Source organism: Stylophora pistillata, chromosome 3, assembly GCF_964205215.1.
Source record: "Stylophora pistillata chromosome 3, jaStyPist1.2, whole genome shotgun sequence".
Lineage (NCBI taxonomy): Eukaryota > Metazoa > Cnidaria > Anthozoa > Scleractinia > Pocilloporidae > Stylophora > Stylophora pistillata.
In genome coordinates this window covers 14710001-14732331 of record NC_142521.1, presented here as the reverse complement: position 1 = coordinate 14732331, position 22331 = coordinate 14710001, and the positions used below count along the sequence as shown (strand labels likewise).

At 40.9% G+C, this 22331-nt stretch overlaps 3 protein-coding genes and 2 pseudogenes across 4 annotated transcripts; 3 read left to right on the top strand and 2 right to left on the bottom strand.

Annotated features, from left to right (window-relative positions):
- Positions 1–649: 649 nt before the first annotated feature.
- LOC148734672 (uncharacterized) lies at positions 650–5929 on the bottom strand (annotated as a pseudogene).
- A 2780-nt stretch (positions 5930–8709) lies between these two features.
- On the top strand, positions 8710–10771 carry LOC148734671 (uncharacterized). The gene is made up of 2 exons (XM_088752571.1): positions 8710–8883; positions 9023–10771. Exons 1-2 carry the CDS (start codon positions 8710–8712, stop codon positions 9914–9916), a joined length of 1068 nt encoding a protein of 355 aa, XP_088608697.1. The 3' UTR covers positions 9917–10771.
- LOC148734670 (uncharacterized) lies at positions 9897–11541 on the bottom strand. The gene is made up of 2 exons (XM_088752570.1): positions 11170–11541; positions 9897–10812 (listed from the first exon to the last, which is right to left on the bottom strand). Exons 1-2 carry the CDS (start codon positions 11334–11336, stop codon positions 9897–9899), a joined length of 1083 nt encoding a protein of 360 aa, XP_088608696.1. The 5' UTR covers positions 11337–11541.
- Positions 11542–20185: 8644 nt separating this feature from the next.
- LOC148734669 (uncharacterized) lies at positions 20186–21246 on the top strand. Of its 2 annotated transcripts, none has more exons than XR_015998540.1 (2): positions 20186–20501; positions 20581–20909. XR_015998540.1 is itself a non-coding variant. In XM_088752581.1 (2 exons), the coding sequence occupies exons 1-2, from the start codon at positions 20343–20345 to the stop codon at positions 20961–20963; spliced, it is 480 nt and encodes a 159-aa protein (XP_088608707.1). In that variant the 5' UTR covers positions 20207–20342; the 3' UTR covers positions 20964–21246. The 2 variants fall into 2 exon arrangements, 1 of the variants encoding a protein (XP_088608707.1); XM_088752581.1 differs by having other exon boundaries at positions 20207–20439; positions 20581–21246.
- Positions 21099–22331, top strand: part of LOC148734668 (uncharacterized) — a 1875-nt pseudogene continuing 642 nt past the window's right edge.

Genomic DNA, 22331 nt, shown 5'->3' with positions numbered 1-22331 from the left:
ACCGGGGTTGTGATTATTTTAGAAAAGGGTCATGAACCACATGTTACCAGCCCAGGAAAAGAAAATATTTGAGTCGCCAAAGAGGATTTAGGCCTGAGACCTACTGATAGGACAATCAAATGCCCTACCACCTGTCTGTAGAGGACTCGCTGGTGAACTCAGAAATATACCAAGTATATCATGTGACGTGCGAAAGTGATATTATGACGAGTTTCCAAATCTTAGTCTGCCTGGTAACTTTAGGAGTCTAAACCTTAGACTGAACCATATCGCTGAGGAAGCGATCTTCAATTCATACTTTACAATCTCATCATGACAAACAACTACAACAACTTTATTTGTACCCAACATAAAAAATACTGATAAAAATAATGATAAATTGACAAGAATATAGAGGAGTACTAGCTGCCCCAAATAACCATAGAGGCTAGAAAAATAAAAGGCAGCTATACTTAGGTGATTTATGTAATGTAATGATTTGGGTTAGATATAACACACACACACACACACACACACACACACACTCACACGCACACACACGTACACACACGCACACACACGTTTTCCTCACGATTATCACGACCGACAATCGCGAGAAAAACGATTAAAGATTCATTTATCATTGATAACACCGAGAGGAAATACTTCTTTAAATCTGTAAATCAGGTCCAAGTGTTATCGATACCCTTTCTCTCTTATTTCCCATGTGTTGTTTTTGAATGGCATCGTTTAAAGTTCCGAGCGCAAATTCTGCCAACCACTTGTGACTGTCTGAGTTATATTCAACCGAATTATATCTGTCAAAGTCCTCGCACTTGCACAAGGTTAGCGGCATCAGGCTTAAGTCTGCGCATGTGCGATTTGCTGGTAAGACTGCAAATATGCCATCCTCTGAATTATTCTGGGACAGCATCTTCTTAGGGTCGTTTAAACTCATAAGCACACGGTGCACATCGAGAAATGTAAAGAGGCGTCTTTGATTTTCAACTAAGGCAGTCCGGCACCCTTTCCTTACCAAGTGTTTTTGCGACGCCATCGGGAATAACCATGAAAGAGACAGTGTCAAATATTTCTCTTCTTCCCTCCTCTGTGCTCTGACTGTAGTGAGTGTTTTTATTACCGTGGTCAGAAAATATCATCGTCAGGGTGTCAGGTATCGCCGCCATGTTGATAAAGAATTCTGCTAAATTGGCGTCAGTGTTTCTTATCCGTTTACCAGTGTCTTCGTGTCCAGTGTTGAAATGCATGAACGAAAGAACTGGTTTCTCCCTGGAGTCGCTGTTAATAGCAGTGTACACCATTTGTAGATAATCCATGAAATATTTACTGAAGAACTGTCCATTTAAGCACACTTGGGAGGAGTTTTATCATGGTTTGTTTCATTATACTTTTCCAGTACGGTTCCGGAGAAATGCATCAGGCCAAAGTTATCGATGAATTTCTTCTTAATCTTTTCTTGGAATTCTCTCCACCTGGAAAGTATTAAAAATTTAACTTTTGGCTGTCAAATAATGGTTTCTTTGAAAAAAAGTTACGATCAGTTATCGACTTGTTGTCAACATGTTTGTCACAGGCTCTTTCAGTGTAATAGATCAAAAACTGAAGTACTTCCACGAAGCAGAGGCATTCAGAGAGTCAACTTTAAGGACAATTTCAGTATGATAGAGGGCCTACCAAATTTCTTGAAAACCCCATATTCTGAAAGCTTTACCTTTCTATGAAGTCTGGGTCCATGTTGGGTCTTCTTCGTATTTCAAGATCTATCAAGACCATTCCCCAAAGGTCAAACCAGCAAAGATCCTCTTGATAAAGGGTCTGCTAGCCCCGTTTTTTGAAGGTCCCGTACAGCACCTCTGCGCCTAAAGGAGCCTTACTAGTCTTTGCAGTGTCAGTTAAAACATTATCATCTGAGATACAAATAACTTCAATGAGTCTGGTTTGTGCATACACGTTGTGTAAAGGAACTCGTAAAGGATGGGGAAGGAGGGCTGCTTTGGCCAGTTTGAATGTAGGACAAAAAGTTTTGAAAACAGTTGTGTAGATCGCGTTTTATATTAATACCTTTAATGACTACTGAGAAAAATGGCCTCAAGTTATCAAATGTCTGTTGATCTACACTCTGGAAGAGTTTAAAGTCCAGGGAAGAGGCCTTGATGCTAAGATCACGTGAAATTTTTCGGAGAACATCCACAGCTCGTGGAAGACTTCTGTAAAAATGCGCTCTGGATATAGAATCCAGAAGGATCACGTTAACATTGATTTTATGTCTTTCTCTGCTATCTTTAAGTTTGTGTAATATCGTGGGAAAGATGAGTACTTGGAGAAGACTTCCACACCTCAAAAACAGGAAGCCAAACCCGTTTTTCCTGTTTGTTTCCACAGCTTTTTGAACGGTTAAGGCCATTGTTCTCTTCGATAATGGCGTCCATTCAGAAATTTTGCCCATATTTGGATTTATGGAGCCGATTTCAATACGTGAAGAGCCACAATCCCCAGTGTCACATGACAGTCTATGTTCTCCTGACTTTGTAACTTGGAGCGAACAGATGTCTGGGTAATAAACCTCGTCGCAGCTTCTATCCTCCACGTGTCCCGGATGTCCATAATACTGATAAGCTTGTTCACAGCCTTCTTTGTCTGAACTATAGATAATGCACAAACCAGATGGATACAATTTAACAATTATTTGCCTTATATGGAAAACATTCATTTCCTTAGATTTGTAAGATTAATGGGTATGTTATTTTTACTTGGTCATTTCTTACAAACTAATAAAGGGACACGTCTTCTAAAGAAACTGTGGTGCTCCGTCGGTGGGGTAATACACGATAGTTTGGTTTCATCAGGTGAGTTGAAGATATAAATTGGCTTCCGTAAAGAGTCATAAAGCTGACATTTCGAGCGTTGGCCATTCGTCAGAGCAAAGGGCCCACGCTCCAATTGTCAGCTTTATGTAGGTTTTACGGAAGCCAATTTATCAACTCAGTCAGCAAAACTAAATTGCGTTATATATGTTGAATTAATTTGATGACCTGCTCTCAGTTGGCTTGTTAGCTCAATTGGTAGAGCGTTGCACTAGTATCGCAGAGGTGAGTGGTTCGAATCCCGTACAGGCCTAAATTTGTCCAGGTCTGATTTTCGCTATTGCTTAAATAGTGCTCTTTACTGCGAAGAATTAATCGTGCACATACGTTTCAATTGCATTTCTTACCGAAAGATACTATATCAAGCCAAATTAATACAGCTTCTTCGCGTTAGGCATGTTGGAAATATATAACTAACAAAAGTTGTTTTTCTGAATATTTTAATTTTGAAAGAAGCTCAACTTCGTTTGAGATTTAGACGCATTAAAAAAAGGGCCTCTTTATATTCTGTGGAGGGAGAGGAGACTGTCACGCAGAAGTTAAAAAATAGGGAAATAAACGGCCTGATGTTGAAGTAACTTTACCTTTACTTATCAATAAGCTAACTTCTCAGGATCCTTGCCTATGTAGCTTGCATTTAATTTCAGGTGGCGACGACGCCTTACGTTTATTTGTGTAAACCCAGATGAGGAGAGAGGCTGAGATCTGGACAAAAAAAATATCAGAGCGATGCAACTTTACATCATGACCATACCATTTCCACAGAGGAAACACAGACGTGAGGCCAAGTTATCATTTGGTATCGGACAAAGGAAGATTGACAACTTACCATCAGTTCTGTCCTCTTGATTAGGTGACTTTTCCCGTGCTTCCTATCGGTCACGCGTCTTTGTTGCCCTTGCTGATTGGTTCATCGCCTTTGCTGCCGTCTCAGTGATTGCTTCTGTTCATTGAACAGCCTTCCGTGTTTTGTAAGGATTACGCAAGTCTGTTTGAGATCTTGTGAAACATATGAAAACGTTTGTTAACTCACCCCCACGTTTATGTAAACTAGGACCGAAATGCATCTTTTCAGCTATGATTGCAGACAAAACTGCCACCAAGACAATTGTTAATATCTGTGGAGAAAAAATTTAAAACTAAAAAACTGGTAAAGTTTTTTTTTTTACAATTTTTAAATTTGCCTTTTGACGGTTCACGGTCAATTTTTCAGAAAGACTCACCGCTTGTTATTAAGGCTTTTATTTCCCATCTAAGAAAGCAGTTTTGGAAATGTTTGAATAAGAAAATTTTTAATGAAGATTTTAAAAATCAAATTGAAATGTTGGTGTTAAAATTGCCATTTTCCTTTACATAGATTGCCGCCTCCACAGGTACAGTATTGTGAGATGCAGTTCTTTATTATCTGTTTGTAAAACTCCGTGGCCAAGTCTCTTATTGTTGGACAAAACGCTTTGGAGTATCTTTAAGGTGACGGTGGTGGCCAATTATCGTAGAACAGGAATACGGAAACTGCCAACGTTTGGTGGGAAAATCGTTCAAAAACATTGTACAACGGGCGCAAGGAGAGTATATCACCACCACAATGTACATTCCCGTGCTCCCCCCACCCGGATACAAAGAGGACGAAGTTCTCAAGGTTTCTGTTAAACAATATGCTCAAGCTGAAGACAAAGTGTGGTTGACCAGCTTTGTACGGGTGTCTACCGACAGCGAGTTTGAGTCATGCGCAGATAAATTGGTGGATATTAAACTTTGTGCATGCGCTAAAAAGGAAACCACTGAACCTACAAACTGTGAACAAAAATTTGCGGAAAAGGCGCTGAGCAAAATGTTTGCCACAACAACGATTGTGAAGGATCTGCACTCGGGGTGTCTCTTGTTCTTGAGACGAAATCACCAAACATTTTCTCTTGCGCTGGAAGTAACGAACGTGTGTTTTGATCGAACTTACGGGTTTGAGCTATCTGGCTTGTCCGGTGAAAGAGTGTATTTTGTAATCTTGCCAATTTATCTTGAATTAGTCCCCTAAACGTTTTACCTCTTGACCTCCATTAATAGGTATACCTATAAAGACAGTTACCCTCTAAAGTTTTACGCAGATTTAAAAATTAAATACGCCTATTTCGACAAGCTCACGGATTTGGAAAAATTTGACGTTTCATAAATCTAAAAAAATGTTTGCCGTTATAAAGCAGCAAAGTATTTGCTTTCAACTGTTTTGTTGTTGTGGAATGTTGTAATTACATCCTAATACTGTGTCAGACTTAGTTATCCATTACTTAAAGATCTTTCACAATAATGAAAAATTTTCAGAAAAATTGCCTACGTGGAGTTGAAGTCCTATAATTCCGTATTACATCCGGGGCGCTTTCCATTCGACCAAAAATTCTGGTTTGAAACTCCAGGTATTTCATGTGACGAATGGAACAGTATTTTCTGGTTGGTTGGACCAAGTCGTCCCAGGCCAACATGTTTCAACAATACATGCGCTTTTATAATTATAGGCATAAAGAATGCGAAAAGTAAACGTTCCCGCTGCAAATTACATGCATTTACTGTTACTCATTGGCGGGAATATTTGCCTTGCAATTAGAAAGTGTGCTCGTCACTTATAACATTCCTTTAAGACATCACACGTAGCTTTTATGTATTTTCGCACTACTTTTCAAAGTTTGCTGTGGCCACTCCGGTGCAACAATGGTGCAATAATGTGTTTAAATCATCTGCCGCATAAAAACACGACGAGCACTGATATTGGGTATGGCAAGCTTCCGCCATGTTTAATTTGATTCCGGGCTCAGAGAAACTGGGCCCAAGCAGGAATGTTCAAATGGAAAGGAATTTTCCGGTTATTCCGATTTTCCGGAATTTTAGGCCAACCTCGCAAGGTACACCCAAAATTCAAGAATGAAATTCCGGGAATTGTCCGTTCCATTCACTCCCCCACCCAAAATTTCCGGAATTTTTGGTCGAATGGAAAGCGCCCCCGGTCATTATTTGTTCCTTCTTCTCTGTAAAAATTACCTTACCCCACACGAATAGTGTTCTAAGATCTCCTCCATTGGTAGTTAATTTTCTATATTCTCCCCTCTCCTTTATACTCCGTAGAGCGAATAAAAAAGAATTTGATCCCTTTTTAAATTCTCCGACCCTACATCCCCAGCCCGGGCGATAAATAACAGTTGTTCCCTTGATCATTTCAAAATGTGACAGTTAGGCTCTACGTCTAGTTATATCCAAGGAAAATAGGATTTTCTGATATGTTTTTACAAAGGTCATCATTTCCACTTAATCACAAGTTAAAACGCAGAACCTTTTACCAAAGGTGATTAAAAAAAGTTATAGAACAACTCTGATAGAGGATATTTTTGCTCAATATTGAAAGTAACCATAGGATTTCTGTGGAAAGAGTTCAAAGACCACCACTCGTAGAATATTCAAAGCTCTTTGGCTGATACTACAGCGCTGTACAAAAGTATTGCAAACGGTAATCGCCGAATATCGCGATCATCGCGATATATCGCCGATATTTGAGCGATATTTCGGTTGGAAGGTAGGTAGGTAGGTAGGTAGGTAGGTAGGTATACTTTATTTAAATCAAAGAAACACGCTGGCCCCAACAACACTCAGCTGGTTTCCATGGAGGGCGTGTTTGTACAGATATAAAAAGAAACCAGAACTAATAATATAAGACTGATAATGTAGTAGGTCTACAACCATAAAAGTTCAACTATCATGAACTAAGTGCATATCATAAACTAAGTAGATGATCAATAATATGGGTAAGTCTACAACTACAAAAATTCAACTATAACAAACTACTGAAGTTCATATTGTAAACTGAGTAAAAGATTAGCACATGTGGTGTGACATAACCCGATTACGTTTTGATACATTTATTAAATGAATATATCGATTCCGCTAGTTTTGATTTATTTGGGAGTTGGTTCCAAAGCATTGCGTTCCTAAGGTTGGGCGCATTGTCATCATTTACTATTTTATACATCAATGTTGACTTGGGACGAAGCCGCCTCGCATCAAGCGTGTCCCAAGAGAGGCTCCGGACTTTATCAGCGGAACGAATATCATAACTAGCACCAGTAAGAACCCTAGCAGCACGAGATTGAAATCTTTGTAACTTGTCTTTTATTAATTTTCCGCAGTTGTCCTAGAGGGGGGAACAATATTCAAAGTAAGGCTGCACCAGGCTTCTATAAACCTTTTCAAGCATATCTACAGGAACAAAGGGTTTAATACGTCTCATGACGAGCTTTGCCCACCAAAAAAATTTATGCAAATTAGGCTAAGCCGGATCTGAGTTCCGCCTGGCAATTATTAACTGTAAGAGAAGATCTCAGTTCGCGTCCACAGCACGTTCAAGGTGTTGCGGATGAAGTTTCTGTAATTACTTTTTGGCACTTTTCGGCGTCAAAATTGCATAGTTTGGGTAACCCAAAACCCTTAGGCTGACCTTTCTTGTCATAGCACGAATGTTTTCCAGAAAGGAACACGCGGTAATGTCGGTGTCACTCGTGTGCAGGCATTTTTCCAGGTAAAACCCTCGCGTGGAATCAACAAATGTTTACTTTAACGCTCCTATTATGCGCACAATGTAAGCCAAAGCATTTTACAGTTAAACGTAGAGATCAAAATATTTTCTTCTAAGGATGATAAATGAACGACGCTGAACTAAATTATACGTTGAAGAAAATGCAAAACAGCATAACATGCAAATGAGCAAATTTGGAAAAATACGAAGTTACGGAAACCATGAAAATCTTCGATTTTTAAGATAGGAAATTTTTATAATTCCAAGCCAAGTAAGCTTTTCCAGTATTTCTTTCTTTAAGGTTTTGTGTGGAGCGGGGCCTTTGTTTTATAAACCGTAAAACTTAGTGACAAGTCGAAAGGGTTTGCTCTTGGTTATGATACCAAAGAGTAGAGGGACACCACGGTGATCTTCCAGGTGTTTGATCATCGTCGCCGCTCGTAGCGTACTTCGCTACTTAGGTGAGTGAAATCGAAGTTCTTCTGTGTGAAAGGTCTCCTTACAAAGAAAAGCGGTCGATTGTGCTTTTTCAGTAGCGGCTTTAACGCTCGTCCATATTCAGCGCTTATCCTAAACATGGCATCTCTAGCTATCTACAAGACACGCTGCGATGTATTATTCGTCCATGTTCAACACAACTGCGCTACTGAGATAGAGAATCGAAGGATCGCATTGTTGCGCTCGAGGCAGAGTGCGCTACGTTTGCCAAGTTCTACAATGGACAACAGATCGTACGGCCTCCCGCAAGAGTAAGGACAAGGTCTGTCAGTTACAAGCAATGGATAAGTGGAATTGTAGAAAGTTTTAATTCATCCCTGCACCCAAAAGCCGATGGTATGTAATTTTGCTCTTTTCCGTTCTTCACACACTCGAATAGCTGTTAAAATTAAATTTAATTGCGGGTTGTGCAGTCAAAATGCAACGTCGCCCAACATGGTTTTAGTTGAACCGGCGTCTTGTGAGGCGCTTCCACCAAAATAATTTAGAAGGGAACAACAGCGCTAGCGCTAACCGATTTAATATATTCTCAAGAACATGTCAAAGTCTATTAAAACCCAGAAATTAAAAATAGTAAGAATTGGTGGTTCATGTTAAAAATCATTAAAGAACAGTTCTCAGTTTGGCTCGATAGTGCTGTCACTTTGCACGAGTTGTTCATAGTGACTTAATTACTCGTTACTTTCAGTATTTGTTCGAACTTTTCTTCGACTTAATAGAGTCCTAAAGTGTGACGTCACGTTGCCATGACAGCATTTTTTTCTGGTCTAAACAGTTTAAACTCATACTTCAAACATGGCGTCTTTATCGATATGCTCACTCGTTTCTTTCTTTTCTGGAGAGCGGAAATCGCTTGATCGCGGAGAAAACCACTTCAAATCCGACCATGTCCAAAGCTTTATTTATTCCAGGGGAGTCATCAAAGGTGAAGTCCAAGCAAGCATGAAAAATAAGGACTACAAAGTCACAGTAAGTTGCCAATTTGGAATCACAACACGTATGTTCAATTCGAAGAACTCCCAACCCCGATTTCACCTCCAATTTAATGTTTATATTGCGGAATATAGATTGCAACTTACGTGTCTGTTTCGAATTATCTTTTTATCAGATTTATCTCGATGAAAACCTTGAAATAAAAAACACAGAATGCGAGTGTCCTCGCGGCGAGTTCAAGTGCAGTCACGCGGCAGCCATATTTATTTATGGCATCCATAACCTTAGCAGGACGGACCTGGAATGCCAATGGAAACGAAAGCGAAAGGCAGAAAGCGTACAGTCTGCAAGCCAGATGTTTCCAGCGCCACCGAAGAAGAAGGATTACAGCCCTTTGGCGCGCGATCCTAGCCGAGAGGATCGGATGTGGCTGTACAGCGAACTAAAGCGCTATGGCAAATTTACAGGGACCTGCTGGATCTTGAGTCCCGAACCACAACCTGCTACCCCTCTCCCGATCAAGACGATTGAGGATATCATTTACTCAGAAGGTTTCCTTATGGCATCTACGAAGGAAAAACAATTAGAGTACTTGATTGAGAATGCCAAAGTAGAGGAGAGAACCATAAATGTTGTGAGCACCCTCACGGCTGGCCAGCGAAACAGCCCTGCATGGCACCAAGCTCGTAGAGGCCGCCTGACTGCCAGTAATTTTGGCTCCGTCCTCCAGGCAAAAAGAGTTACACCGTCTCTTATCAAGCGACTACTTGGGGAATACAACTTGAGTGGAGTTAAAGCAATTGCATGGGGACAGGACAATGAGACTGAGGCCCTGAAATCCTTCACCAACATCACAAACTTTACACCTGTACAGACCGGCCTTTGGCTACACGAGTCGGGAGTTCTGGGTGCTTCCCCTGATGGACTTGTGGGAGACGACTCGGTGATTGAGTGTAAGTGCCCCTACACACATCGAAATGCGACAATCAAGGAAGCTTGTGGGCACAAAGACTTTTACTTGGAGGAGAAGGAAGGGAATTATACGCTGTCTACCACACATGATCACTAACATAGGTTATAACTCCATTTGGGGCAACCCCTATAATGACTTTGAAAGAGTTCATTCCCCTGTAGCTGGAATATGTAGCATTCTGCTGGGACATGAGCTTAGGTGCAGCAATTTCAATGTCTGTACAATCAATCACAATGCGGCAACTGCTGTACTCAGTGAAAGAAGATGGCAAACACATCTTGTTCTTTTCTCTAGATGGCACAGTTGTCATGATGTCTTTGAACAGGAGAGAATGCAGAACATGGACAAAAGTTATTACTATGTTAGCAACAGTTGCAACACTGCATGAAAACAACTGGGCTAAATGTAGATTGGTATAATTTTGTTTCAGTTTCATCAGAGTGATAAATATCTGGTCCTCAAGTGTGATCGCCTCAACCTTCCATCCAGCATAATAGTTTATTTCACCCTTGAATCTTGAAACATATCCCACAACAATATCAAAAACATCCTTAGTGGGTAGACCTGTCTCCATCCGTATCACCTCAGGGCTCAAGCTCTTAGCAGAGTAGTGTGCACTATAGTAACTTGACACTTCCTTGTGTTTAGCAAGTTCTGTTGAAGTCATATCAAGCTCTATTGACAGCAGAGCTTCTTTGGAACTTGTCTTTTCCTCTTGTGAGCATTCAGTGGAACATGGTTCAGAGTTCTCTTTAATCTCTTCAAGCACAGATGCTACAGTTGGTAATTTCGTGGGCTCGGCTGACACTTTCCGTTTTTTCTTGGGGGTAGGTGTACTGGGAGGTGTTGGTCCTGTACCTGGCAGCAAGTCCAAACTATCAAACAGCTTGTGCCTGTTTCTGTCACTGATGGTTGGCATATTTTCTTTTCGCCCATCTTTAAAGTGACAACTGCAAAGTCGCGAATGTTTGCTGGGCTTTCTATCTCCTCTCCTATAACAGAAAAAGACAGAAGCAGTTACTATACTTGCGCTTAAAAAACCCAAAGTTTAGTTGGTCACATGCTTAACCTTGTAGTCTAAGACGTGAATGCGAAGCGAGTATTTCTCTGAGCTTGTTACTTAATACTAGTTAGTGTAAAAGCTTTGATAATCACAACTATCATATAGTTTTTTAGTAACTAAATAATCTTAGATCAAGACTGAAGACAAGGAAAGGCAAAGCCGCGAGAAAAGAAATAAGACAAGAAAGAGAAACAGCTAATCGTGAATCAGTTTGAGATAAAAAAAAACCAGCTATTTCTAATCGATGGTACAGCATCGAAATATATATTTTTCGAAAAATACTCACCTTACAAATGATATCCACTTATCATAGAGTGTTTTATGTTTTTTCTGGTCTGGAAACGAAAAGAATCGGCAGCAGTGGCTTTCAGATGTGTGATTGCAATCTGGATGAAAACACTGGCCCATCGCAAACTTCGTCTCCGTGGCGTTTTGACTCGAATTATTGCTCATCAGGTGCTTTTGTCCGCTTATTATACTCTTCAATAGTAAGGCCAAAGGTTATCTTGATTCTCTTTATCTTATTTCTATTATTGGAGGATAAAATGCGCTATTATAGCTCTTGAAATGTTCGAGGTCAACGACAATGTGTCACGCTAGGGACGCCATATTGGTTTGTTTAGACCACAGAATTCCGGTGCTATGGAAACGTGACGTAAGCACTTTAGGACTCTATAGGGGACTGTGCTGTATTCGATTTACGTTTACATTAATTCAGCCTCGCTTCCGTTCATGATTCGATGTATAATCACTTCCGGTAATGGCGACGACACATGTTAGAAAATATTAAAAGCTCTGTGTTGAAATCCAAGAATATATCTCCGTTTCTCGTGCCATCCGAACACCACATGGTGTCAGGAGTGAACAAGAAGATATAAACTGTGTCCAGAACGGATATTTAGCGATCAGTGATCAGGAATTACGCGGAAATATGGCTACGAATCTTCCACCACCGAAAGCTCTTTGTCTATCGGGAAATGCAAGTGAGAATTTCAAGTTGTTCAAGCAGCAGTACGAATTATATGTGAACGCCATTGGATTATCTACTGCCAGTAAGGAAAGGAGAAGTGCTATACTGCTAAATCTCGCAGGTGAGGAGGCGCTGAAAATCTACAATGGCTTCACATGGGCTCCAGCTGTAGGTGACCCCGAAGGGGAGGAACATGTACCAGCAGAGGACAAACTGGATCCGGAATTAATTCTGGAGAAATTCCAGAGGTTCTGCACGCCGAAAACAAACGTTACTTATGAACGTTACAAGTTTCACAGGTATACGCAATCAGAAGGTGAGAGTTTCGATAATTTCTTATCACAAATTAACACTCTCGTGTCTACGTGTGCCTACGGTGAACTAAAGGACGATTTTGTCAGAGATAAGATCGTATTGGGTATAAATAGTGATAAGGTCAGAGCACGGCTGTTGAGAGATGGTGAACTGACTTTAGAAAAAGCGATAAATGAGTGTAGAGCAGAAGAATGTTCTGGAAGGTGGGCTCAGGATATAAAAGGAGAGACTTCTAAAGTGCAGGTAGTTCAACATAGGCGGAAAGGAGGCCCTCGTGACAAGGGACCACGTAGTAACGGGCAGCAAAGAAGTGCATCAAATTGCTCCCAGGCATCGAATAGCCGGTCATGCCGGTGGTGTGGAAAGGAGGTGCACCCCAGAGAAAGATGCCCTGCAAAAGACAGTAAATGTAACAAGTGCAAACGCCCAGGACATTGGGGCAAGGTCTGCAGGAGTAGCAAAGGAAAAGGGTCTGTACAAGAGGTAGCAGAAGTGCAGTCTGACTCAGATGAGTACTACTTCTTAGGAAGCATCAGTGATGAAAGTTACTCTATTGAGAGTATCAACAACAGGAAACGCAGGAGTGCATGGTTTACGGAAGTCCAGGTGTCAGGTCAGAGCCTGAAATTTGCTGTTGATACTGGAGCAGATGTGACAGTCATTCCCAAAGCTGTGTATGATACACAGTTTTCACACTTCATTTTGCAGAAGCCTGACAGGCCTCTTAGTGGCCCAGATCAAAGCAACCTTTCAACTCTTGGATTCTTTACTGCAGAACTAAAGAAAGGTGATCAGACAATCACAGAGGATATATATGTGTTCCCCAAAGGCTCTCTATTGCTAGGTAGAGACGCTTGTGCAGATCTAGGTGTCGTTAAGTTCATTGGAAAAGTTACGTCAGATCCTATCCAGTCAGCGGAGTTCGGATCAATGTTCAAAGGCTTAGGAAGGCTAGAAGGAGAATATAAGATTAAGATCGAGCAAAACGCAGAGCCATACAGTGTGATGACTCCCAGGAGGATATCTATTCCACTACGTCCTCTAGCCAAAGCTGAACTTGACAAGCTTATCGAGCTAGATGTTATAGAACGGTGCACAGAACCATCGGAATGGTGTTCTCCTATGGTCGTGGTGCCTAAAGGAAATGGCAAAGTGAGGATCTGTGTGGATCTCACGAAGCTTAACGAAGTAGTGAAGAGAGAAAGAATCATGCTCCCCACAGTGGATTATACAATTGCTCTGATGGGAGGTGCTAAGGTTTTCTCTAAACTGGATGCCAATGCGGGCTTCCACCAAATCTGCTTGGATGAAGATTCAAGGAAACTGACCACCTTCATCTCACCATTTGGTCGATTTCGATACAAGCGAATTCCCTTCGGTATCAAATCTGGCCCTGAGAAGTTTCAGAGTGAGATCTACCGAATACTAGGTGGTCAACAAGGTGTGGTATGTCTCATGGATGACATTGTCGTGTTCGGAAAGAACCAGGAGGAACATGACGAGAGACTCGTACAGACATTAACACGGCTGAAAGCAGCAGGTGTCACCTTGAATAAGGATAAGTGCCAATTCAGCAAAAGCCAGATTGACTTTCTAGGTCATCGGATCGGAGTTAATGGTGTGGAAAGCTCTCCAGAGAAGGTTGAGGCTATATTGAAAATGCGTGCTCCAGAGAATGTGAGTGAGGTAAGAGGTCTGATGGGTACAGTGAACCAGCTCATGAAGTTTGTACCCAACCTTGCTACTATGACACAACCTCTACGTGAACTCTTGAGCTCTCACAGTGCATGGTGCTGGGGTCCAGCACAGGAACAGGCTTTTAAAGAGATTAAACAATGCTTGACGAGCAGCCCAGTGTTGCAAATATATGATCCTTCACTGGAGACCAAGGTGTCAGCAGATGCGTCTTCATACGGACTTGGCGGAGTGCTTTTGCAAAAGCACGGTGACAGGTGGGCGCCAGTGGCGTATGCGTCCAAAAGCCTTCTGGATGTAGAGAAAAGGTACGCCCAGATTGAGAAGGAGGCCTTAGCTAGTACCTTCGCATGTGAACGATTCACAGATTACATTCTGGGAAAGGATATTATACTTGAGACTGATCATAAGCCTCTTGTACCACTGCTATCCACGAAGGAGTTGGATCAACTACCCGTACGTATTCAACGAATGAGAATGAGGCTCATGAGATACTCGTTCACACCTGTTCATGTGCCAGGAAAACTGTTGTACACTGCCGACACGCTATCTCGTTCTCCAACACCAGCCAAATCAGGTGACTCATTTCATGAGGAAGTGAACTTATATGCTCATCAAGTCATAGCTGGAATGCCTATCAGTGATAGCAAATTAGATGATATTATGATCCATCAACAGGAGGATGAAGCATGCAGGCAAATTATGAACTATGTAGCTGAAGGTTGGCCTGAAAAACATAATGTCAAGGGTTTAGTCAGCCCTTATTTTGCTCATAGAGCAGAGCTGACAGTGGTTAAAGGGCTGTTGATGATGGGACCTCGAGTCGTTATACCATCGTCTATGAAATTGGAAGTCCTGGATAAGATCCACGACGGTCACCAAGGGATTGTCAAGTGCAAGGCATTGGCCAGAAACACAGTGTGGTGGCCAAGCATGATGAAGAATATAGAGGAGCTAATTGAAAACTGTCGCAAGTGTCAGTCTAACAGGAAAAATCCTCCAGAACCTCTAGTTCCTACCATGCTCCCACAACGACCATGGCAATACATAGCCACTGATGTCTATGAACTCAATAAAAGACTGTATTTAGTAATGATTGATTACTACTCCAGATGGATAGAGGTAGCTAGTCTGAGTTCAACTGCCTCAGCAGAGGTCATAGACAGGATGAAACGTGCATTTTCCAGATTCGGAATTCCAGATCAAGTAAAATCTGACAATGCCAGCTACTATACATCAAGGGAATTTAAGATGTTCACTTTAGATTACGGGTTTCGACATGTCACTAGCAGCCCAGGTCATGCTTCAGGCAACGGTGAAGCAGAGAGAGCAGTGCAAACAGCTAAACGTCTCCTAGCTGGCTCTCAAGATCCTTATCTTGCTTTGCTACAGTATAGAGCGACACCATTGGCTAATGGTTATTCTCCAGCTGAGCTAATGATGTCAAGGAGGCTCAAAACCAAAGTGCCGGTGGCCCCGTCTCAGCTGTCCCCTAACCTTGTGCAGAATCATGCCCTACGTCAGTTTGAAGACAATCACAAAACCAAACAGAAGCTGCACTTCGACAGAAGGCATTCAGCGAGGCCTCTTGTTCCCTTAGAGAAGGGAGATGAAGTGATGGTACAAGACAGAGGACAGTCTGGAATAGTAGTGGAGAAGTGCACACCTCGTTCTTATGTGATCCATACGGACACTGGGTCATATAGAAGGAATAGAGTACAGATCAACAAGATACCACCCCCACCCCCAGCTGCAGCTACATCTCCAGCCAAACCCACACCGGTGCCAGTACCTCCATCACCTAAACTTCCTTCACCCCAAACAGCTAACACTGCAGAAGGAACTGGCACATCAAAAGTGTACACCAGATCTGGCCGTCAATCTAAGCCCTCATCTAGATTGAAGGATTATGTGCCATAAGTGAAGTTATACTTTCTGGCCAGATTTTCTCTGGTTTCTCAGACAGAAAGTCATAACTATGAACGCGTATTCTAGTGTGTGTGAGACTTAGTGCAGAGACAAATGACAATAGCTACCCAGGATGTGTTTCTTAACAAAATGACGATTACTTGAGGACATTTGATTGACGTTGTTTTAATTTTGAATTTCACGCTAGATAAGAAACAAGTATGTCTAAGTAAGTTTCTCTTTCATTATCTTAAAGGGGGAGATGTGCTGTATTCGATTTACGTTTACATTAATTCAGCCTCGCTTCCGTTCATGATTCGATGTATAATCACTTCCGGTAATGGCGACGACACATGTTAGAAAATATTAAAAGCTCTGTGTTGAAATCCAAGAATATATCTCCGTTTCTCGTGCCATCCGAACACCACAGGGACATAAAAAAAATCGCAATTCACCTCTAAAATAAAAATAATAACAAACTCTTCTCCCAATTGGACACCAGATATGACTGCGTAGTAATAATTGCGTACTACGCGAAGTTGCAGTGTGAGAAAAATAACGAGTGAGGAATATATTTAAGTGCTGTACAGCGTAATTTTTAACATAGATTACCCAGCTAAAAGACCTGCTTGTCTTAGATATTTATGATAATATAAGAAGGTCTCCAAGGAATACTAATAACCCGGCGTGTAATTTTGTGATTGACAAAACCTGATAACTCAGGTTTATGTTTGAAAGGGCAAATCATTTAGTACATTTCACTCTAGAAGTAAATAATCACTTGACTTTTGTAATTATTATTTTGGTTTCAGGCAAATGGTGTCGAGTTGAAAGATACTAAGTTCCTGAAACATACATCCAAGCTTTGTTAGCAGGCATGCCGAATGCTTTTATAAGCAGTGCGAGGGAAAAATGCATTTGCGGCCCCCTGTATGGTGAGAAAAATCCAAAGTTTCTTATTACAGGGATGGTAGAGGGAATGATGTTATTTCTGGTCTGAGTCATCAAAGTTCTGTACCATTAGAGTTAAAGAAAAGCCATCGGGGGAATATGGAGGTTGCTGCAAGTAGTAGTTGTTAAACTCTCAACAAGCTTTGCAGGCGACCAAGGAAAGAGCAATTTTGGGGCAAGAAATTAAGCACGATTCTCACCCAGTAAACTAAACTGGTTGTTGGAAATTGAGAGGGACGAGCGACCAGAGAATTTGAAGTAATCTGGTGGCCTGATCTTTTCTCAGGCACTAGAAATGGGAAACTGACCTTGCGATTTTATGTTCCTAAAGTGAAACTTTGATTTCAATGATGTGTAGTACACAGTCTGTTGACTTGTTCGTCATTTTTCCATAAATTTAGTAGCTGTTTCTTGGCAGTTTTTGTAAGTTTGTTTTAAAAAACGATAAAATGTGTTTTGCATTTAGAGGAACAAACTTGTCTGTAGAAGGCTAAGATTAAACCCTGAATACAGCAAAATGACCCTGTAATTTTAATGCAATTCATGTCTAGCTGGGCGCACTATACTCTGATGGCCTTCATTCTGTTGTAACCAAATTCAGAGGAAAAAAAACACCTGGAGAAACTCTTAGAGGGATAATATCTGTGGACTTTCGCCATTTCTATGGTCATCAAGAATGACAGAATAAAGCAGTAACTGTTCACAAAAGTCTTTATTCACTTAACTGAAAGAATAATGAGTTGGAGGGAACTAGATCATTTTTTCCCAAGCATCTCTAATAATTCATTATGAAAATAATAATAACATTGACAACAATAATAATGATAACAATAATAATAACAATAATAATAACAATAATAAAAATATTTACAATAGTTATAGAAATAATGTTCATTATCCTGATGGTTATAATTCCTATGATTAGTTCCAGTAATCTAATCATTATTATTATCATTTATATTATTATTATGATTATTTCAGCATTTATCTATGAACAAAATGGCATTATTGTTAGTCTAGCTGGGGATTGAAACTGGGGCAAAATAATCTCAAGAAAAGACAGGAAACCCCAAAAACTGTTCAGGACTGCAATTCTTGAGTTGACCCATTGTGAAAGGTTTTGGGACTTCATTAAGCTAGTGCTGTCTGTAGTGGGCCCTGTGCCAAAGTGAGAAGAGTAGCAGCTGAATCAATAATAATAATAATAATAATAATAATAATAATAAGGACAGTGATAGCAATGATTGACCAAAGTCACCCTATGACTAATAACAGATGATACATGTCAAACAGCATATTAAGCAACACATTTTTCAAAACAAAAAGAGCAAGCTAAAACTGCCATCAGATAAAAATAACTGCCCCTAAAGGACTGACAGTATAGAGCTGAAAAGAATGGGGACTGGTTCTGCCATCAGATAACAACAGTCCATAGACTGACTACCCAAGAGAAACAGAACAGATTGGTGGTTCTGCCATCAGATAACAACAGCCCATAATGGACTGACTACCCAAGAAAAACAGATCCACCTGTTAGTTCTGCCATCAGATAACAACAGTCCATGGACTAACTACCCAAGAGAAACAGAACCAGGCAAGTAGTTTTGAATCAGAAAACAACTATTTAAGACAAGCCCTCAGTACAATGTGTCTTAGAAAATCCTCTGCATTCTAACAATCCATTGAAGAGAAAAACTATCAGAAACACTTGAATTTCTATTTGGGGGGAAGGGGGAGAAATTAAATGAACATCTACTTGCCTCAGCATGCCATCCTCATTAAGCAACCTATTTCATTTTGAAAATGATGATCACAATCGTAAAGATAACAATAATAACAATAACAAATCATTATTATTATCATTTATATTACTACTATGATTATTTCAATGTTTATCTACGAACGAAATGGTGTTATTGTTAGTCTAGCTGAATGAGTATCCAAGTAATTGAAACTGGGGCAAAATAATCTCAAGAAAAGACAGGAAAACCCCAAAAACTGTTCAGGACTGTTCTTGAGTTGGCCTGTTGTGAAAGGTTTTGGGACTTCATTAAGCTAGTGCTGTCTGTAGTGGGCCCTGTGTCAAAGAGAGAAGAGTAGCAGCTGAATTAAAAATAATAATAATTAGGACAATGATAGCATTGATTGACCAAAGTGCTTATGACTAATAACATATGATACGTGAAAAACAGCATAAGCAACACATTTTTCAAAACAAAAAGAGCAAGCTAAAACTGCCATCAGATACAAATAACTGTCCATAAAAGACTGACAGCATAGAGCTTAAAAAAATAGGGACTGGTTCTGCCATCAGATAACAACAGTCCATAGACTGACTACCCAAGAGAAACAGAACAGATTGGTGGTTCCGCCATTAGATAACAACAGCCCATAATGGACTGACTACCCAAGAAAAACAGATCCACCTGTTAGTTCTGCCATCAGATAACAACAGTCCATGGACTAACTACCCAAGAGAAACAGAACCAGGCAGGTGGTTTTGAATCAGAAAACAACTACTTAAGACAAGCCCTCTGTACAATGTGTCTTAGAAAATCTTCTGCATTCTAACAATCCATTGAAGAGGAAAACTATCAGAAACACTTGAATTTCTATTTGGGGGGAGGGGGGGTAATTAAATGAAAATCTACTTGCCTCAGCATGCCATCCTCATTGAGCAGCCTATTTCATTTTGAAAATGATTCAATCACAATCATAAAGATAATGATAACAATAACAAAATCATTAATAATAATGATAATTATAATAATCATAACAAAAACTACAATGACAAAGTCCGTGTTAGTCTGGCCTCTACCTTGCAGAAAATACAGCCCACCAACTGAAGCTGAATTCTTTATAGGAATTTTATTGCAATTAGTCATTGACTGAGGCACTCAAGCCACCTCACCACGACAAGGCACGAACATCGAGGTGGAAAAAAAAGGGGTCTGTAAACTTGACTCCATGCTCGATTCGAGATGAGAAAACCGTGTTCGAAGCTTCTTCAGTTCCACTCCAAGGGAATTTACTCTAGCTGATCTTTCGGTAAGTTAGGAAGCGAGCTCTTCGGAGTCGTGACTGAGTTTGGCGCCAAAAGATAAATTTTTCGCGCCTTCCGGCTCAAAGTCTAGTATGGCGGAGTTCACCAGATTTACGATAGTCATAAATCCCGCAGATTTAATAAGTTCGTCGGGGATTGTTTTATTACGAAGAAGATAGACCAGCTATTAGACCGAACGTGAACACAACGTGAACGAGGTCGGGAATCCTGGCTAACCCCACTACTCCGAACGATGATTTGGACGGCTGAAGTTCCCGCACCGCCACACTTTGGATTTCGTCGGGAAATATCTTAAATATGTGACAGAGTCACTCAGGCTTATTTCCTACTTAAGACATGTCTGTTCTGTTTTATTTTATTTTATGGAATTTTAGCGATTTGTCAGTAATGTTAGTAATGTGCTAATGGTGCTGCGCGCCAGGTCTAAAAATAGATATGTCATCTTTGGACCCCCCGCTAGTTTAGGACAAACACTCGGAATCTTTACAAGGAGTTGTATGCGAAACGTGTCAGAAGCAAGACTATTTTCGCTCAAAAAATGCTCTAACTTTCTAAAATGGTTGCAACCAGGCATTGCTGTTGGGGTACATGTAAAAATGACTCAAGATATCCAGAAAGATTACCAGATTCGCTTCAAGAAATGCTTAAAAACGGTAGGAAAGTCTTCATTCCGTTCCCAAAGCCGAAGCATGACTTGGAACTTTGTCAACGCTGGGTAAATGCGTGTTCTAGAAAGAATTTCTCAGTTGATAGTGTTAACTAAAATACTTATATTTGTGCTGCACACTGGTCAGGGGGAAAAGGACCGACGGATGAGTTTCCTGACCCGTCTAAAGCGACTTTATCAAAGAAAGAAGTCCACAAATCACAAAGAAAACGAAAGGCGCCCAAGCAGAGACCATACGAAGCCGTGACCAAGAAGGCACGAAAACAGCTTAAAGACCAAATGCCCGATGTTTTACCAGAAAATGACTCATCTTTGTATGATTTTGAGGATGTGGAACCACCAACGAGGGATCAAAGTACCCAAACATTGTCAAATGCAGAGCTGAAGTCGAAGATCGAAACGCTCATTACAACCAACGAGTTGAAGACGAGTAATGTTGTATTTAAACCTATTTCCATGCCTCTCAAAGTCCAACCCTACGTCCTCGTCGTGAGAGGTGGAAACAGGTAATGCTGGCTAACAGGGCTCTGGTGAAGCTGCATAGGCTAATCCCCCGTGCAGTGGATGTAACGGATTACAGAATCATTGATCAATTTTAACTTAACCATCGACTTGGGGAATAGGGGGTCGTCACACAGACAGCATATGACGCAGCGTAGGGAAAGCCGTCAGGATCCTACACAGCCGATTGCTCTTCTTTCTCCTAAGTCAGCATCCCTATTAGGCACGTGGAACGTGAGAACTATGTTCCAACCAGGCCGTGCTACCATCATAGCGCATGAGATGAAGAGGTACAAGTACAATGTGCACTACCTCATGGATAGTGATACAGTACAGAGCTTCCGGTTGTCGTTGTCTAACAGATTTCAGCCCCTACAAGATCTGAATATAGAGGATGAATGGAGTGACATCAAAGAGAGTATTAACAGAACATGTGTAGAAGTATTAGGGACTAAGACAGCTGAGCACAAGGAATGGATTACACCAGGAACCATGGGGTCTATCAGCAAAAGAAAACATCTGAAGGAAGAGTACAACAGAAGCAGGACAAGGAGAGAAAAGGCAGAGGCACACAAGAGGTATGAGGCAGCAAACAGTGAAGTAAAGCGTAAGATCAAACAAGATAAAAGGGAATATTATGATACCCTAGCGACGAAGGCAGAAGAGGCTGCAGCACATGGCAATATGAGGGACCTCTATGATACCACCAGGAAGTTGGCGGGTAAATTTCAACAGACTAGCAGCCAAGTAAAGGACAAAGAAGGTAATATCTTGACTAGGGAAGATGAGCAGCTTAAGCGGTGGGCACAATACTTCAATGATCTCCTCAATCGTCCTCCCCCGCCAGAACTTCCAATAATACCGGAGGCTTCAGCTGAGCTGAATGTGAACTGCGGGAAGCCATCCAAATTAGAGATTGTGCGCTCTATCAAGATGCTTAAGTCAGGGAAAGCAGCTGGCCCAGATAACATACCTCCAGAGTCCCTGAAAGCTGACCCCGACCTATCAGCAGATATCCTCTATGGCTTGCTTGGAAAGATATGGGAAGAGGAGGAGATGCCCCAGGACTGGAACGAGAGCTACATTGTAAAAACTATTTCCATGACTTCTATGTCTTATGAATATGTTATACAAGACTCGCAAAATATGAAACATCTAACTGGACTCACTAGTCATCAGTTCAAGGTACTTTTCAACTTTTTAAATGATGTGTGTCCTTTGGATAAGATAAGATATTGGTCTCAAAATCGAAAACAAACTAAATCGCATAAATTGTCAAGCAAATGGTCCTCAGAAGAAAAAGTTTAAATGTCTGCTAAGACTCAAAAGAGGTTTTACTATTAAAACCATGTCTATAATGCTAAGCACTCCAGATAA

Coding starts and splice junctions, on each gene's coding strand:
- LOC148734671 (XM_088752571.1), top strand. CDS start 8,710: ATGGCGTCTTTATCGATATGCTCACTCGTTTCTTTCTTTTCTGGAGAG. Junction 8,884..9,022: donor ATAAGGACTACAAAGTCACA/GTAAGTTGCCAA, acceptor TCTTTTTATCAG/ATTTATCTCGATGAAAACCT.
- LOC148734669 (XM_088752581.1), top strand. CDS start 20,343: ATGGTTGCAACCAGGCATTGCTGTTGGGGTACATGTAAAAATGACTCA. Junction 20,440..20,580: donor TCAAGAAATGCTTAAAAACG/GTAGGAAAGTCT, acceptor CACACTGGTCAG/GGGGAAAAGGACCGACGGAT.
- LOC148734670 (XM_088752570.1), bottom strand. CDS start 11,336: ATGAGCAATAATTCGAGTCAAAACGCCACGGAGACGAAGTTTGCGATG. Junction 10,813..11,169: donor AAGTGGATATCATTTGTAAG/GTGAGTATTTTT, acceptor TTTCTGTTATAG/GAGAGGAGATAGAAAGCCCA.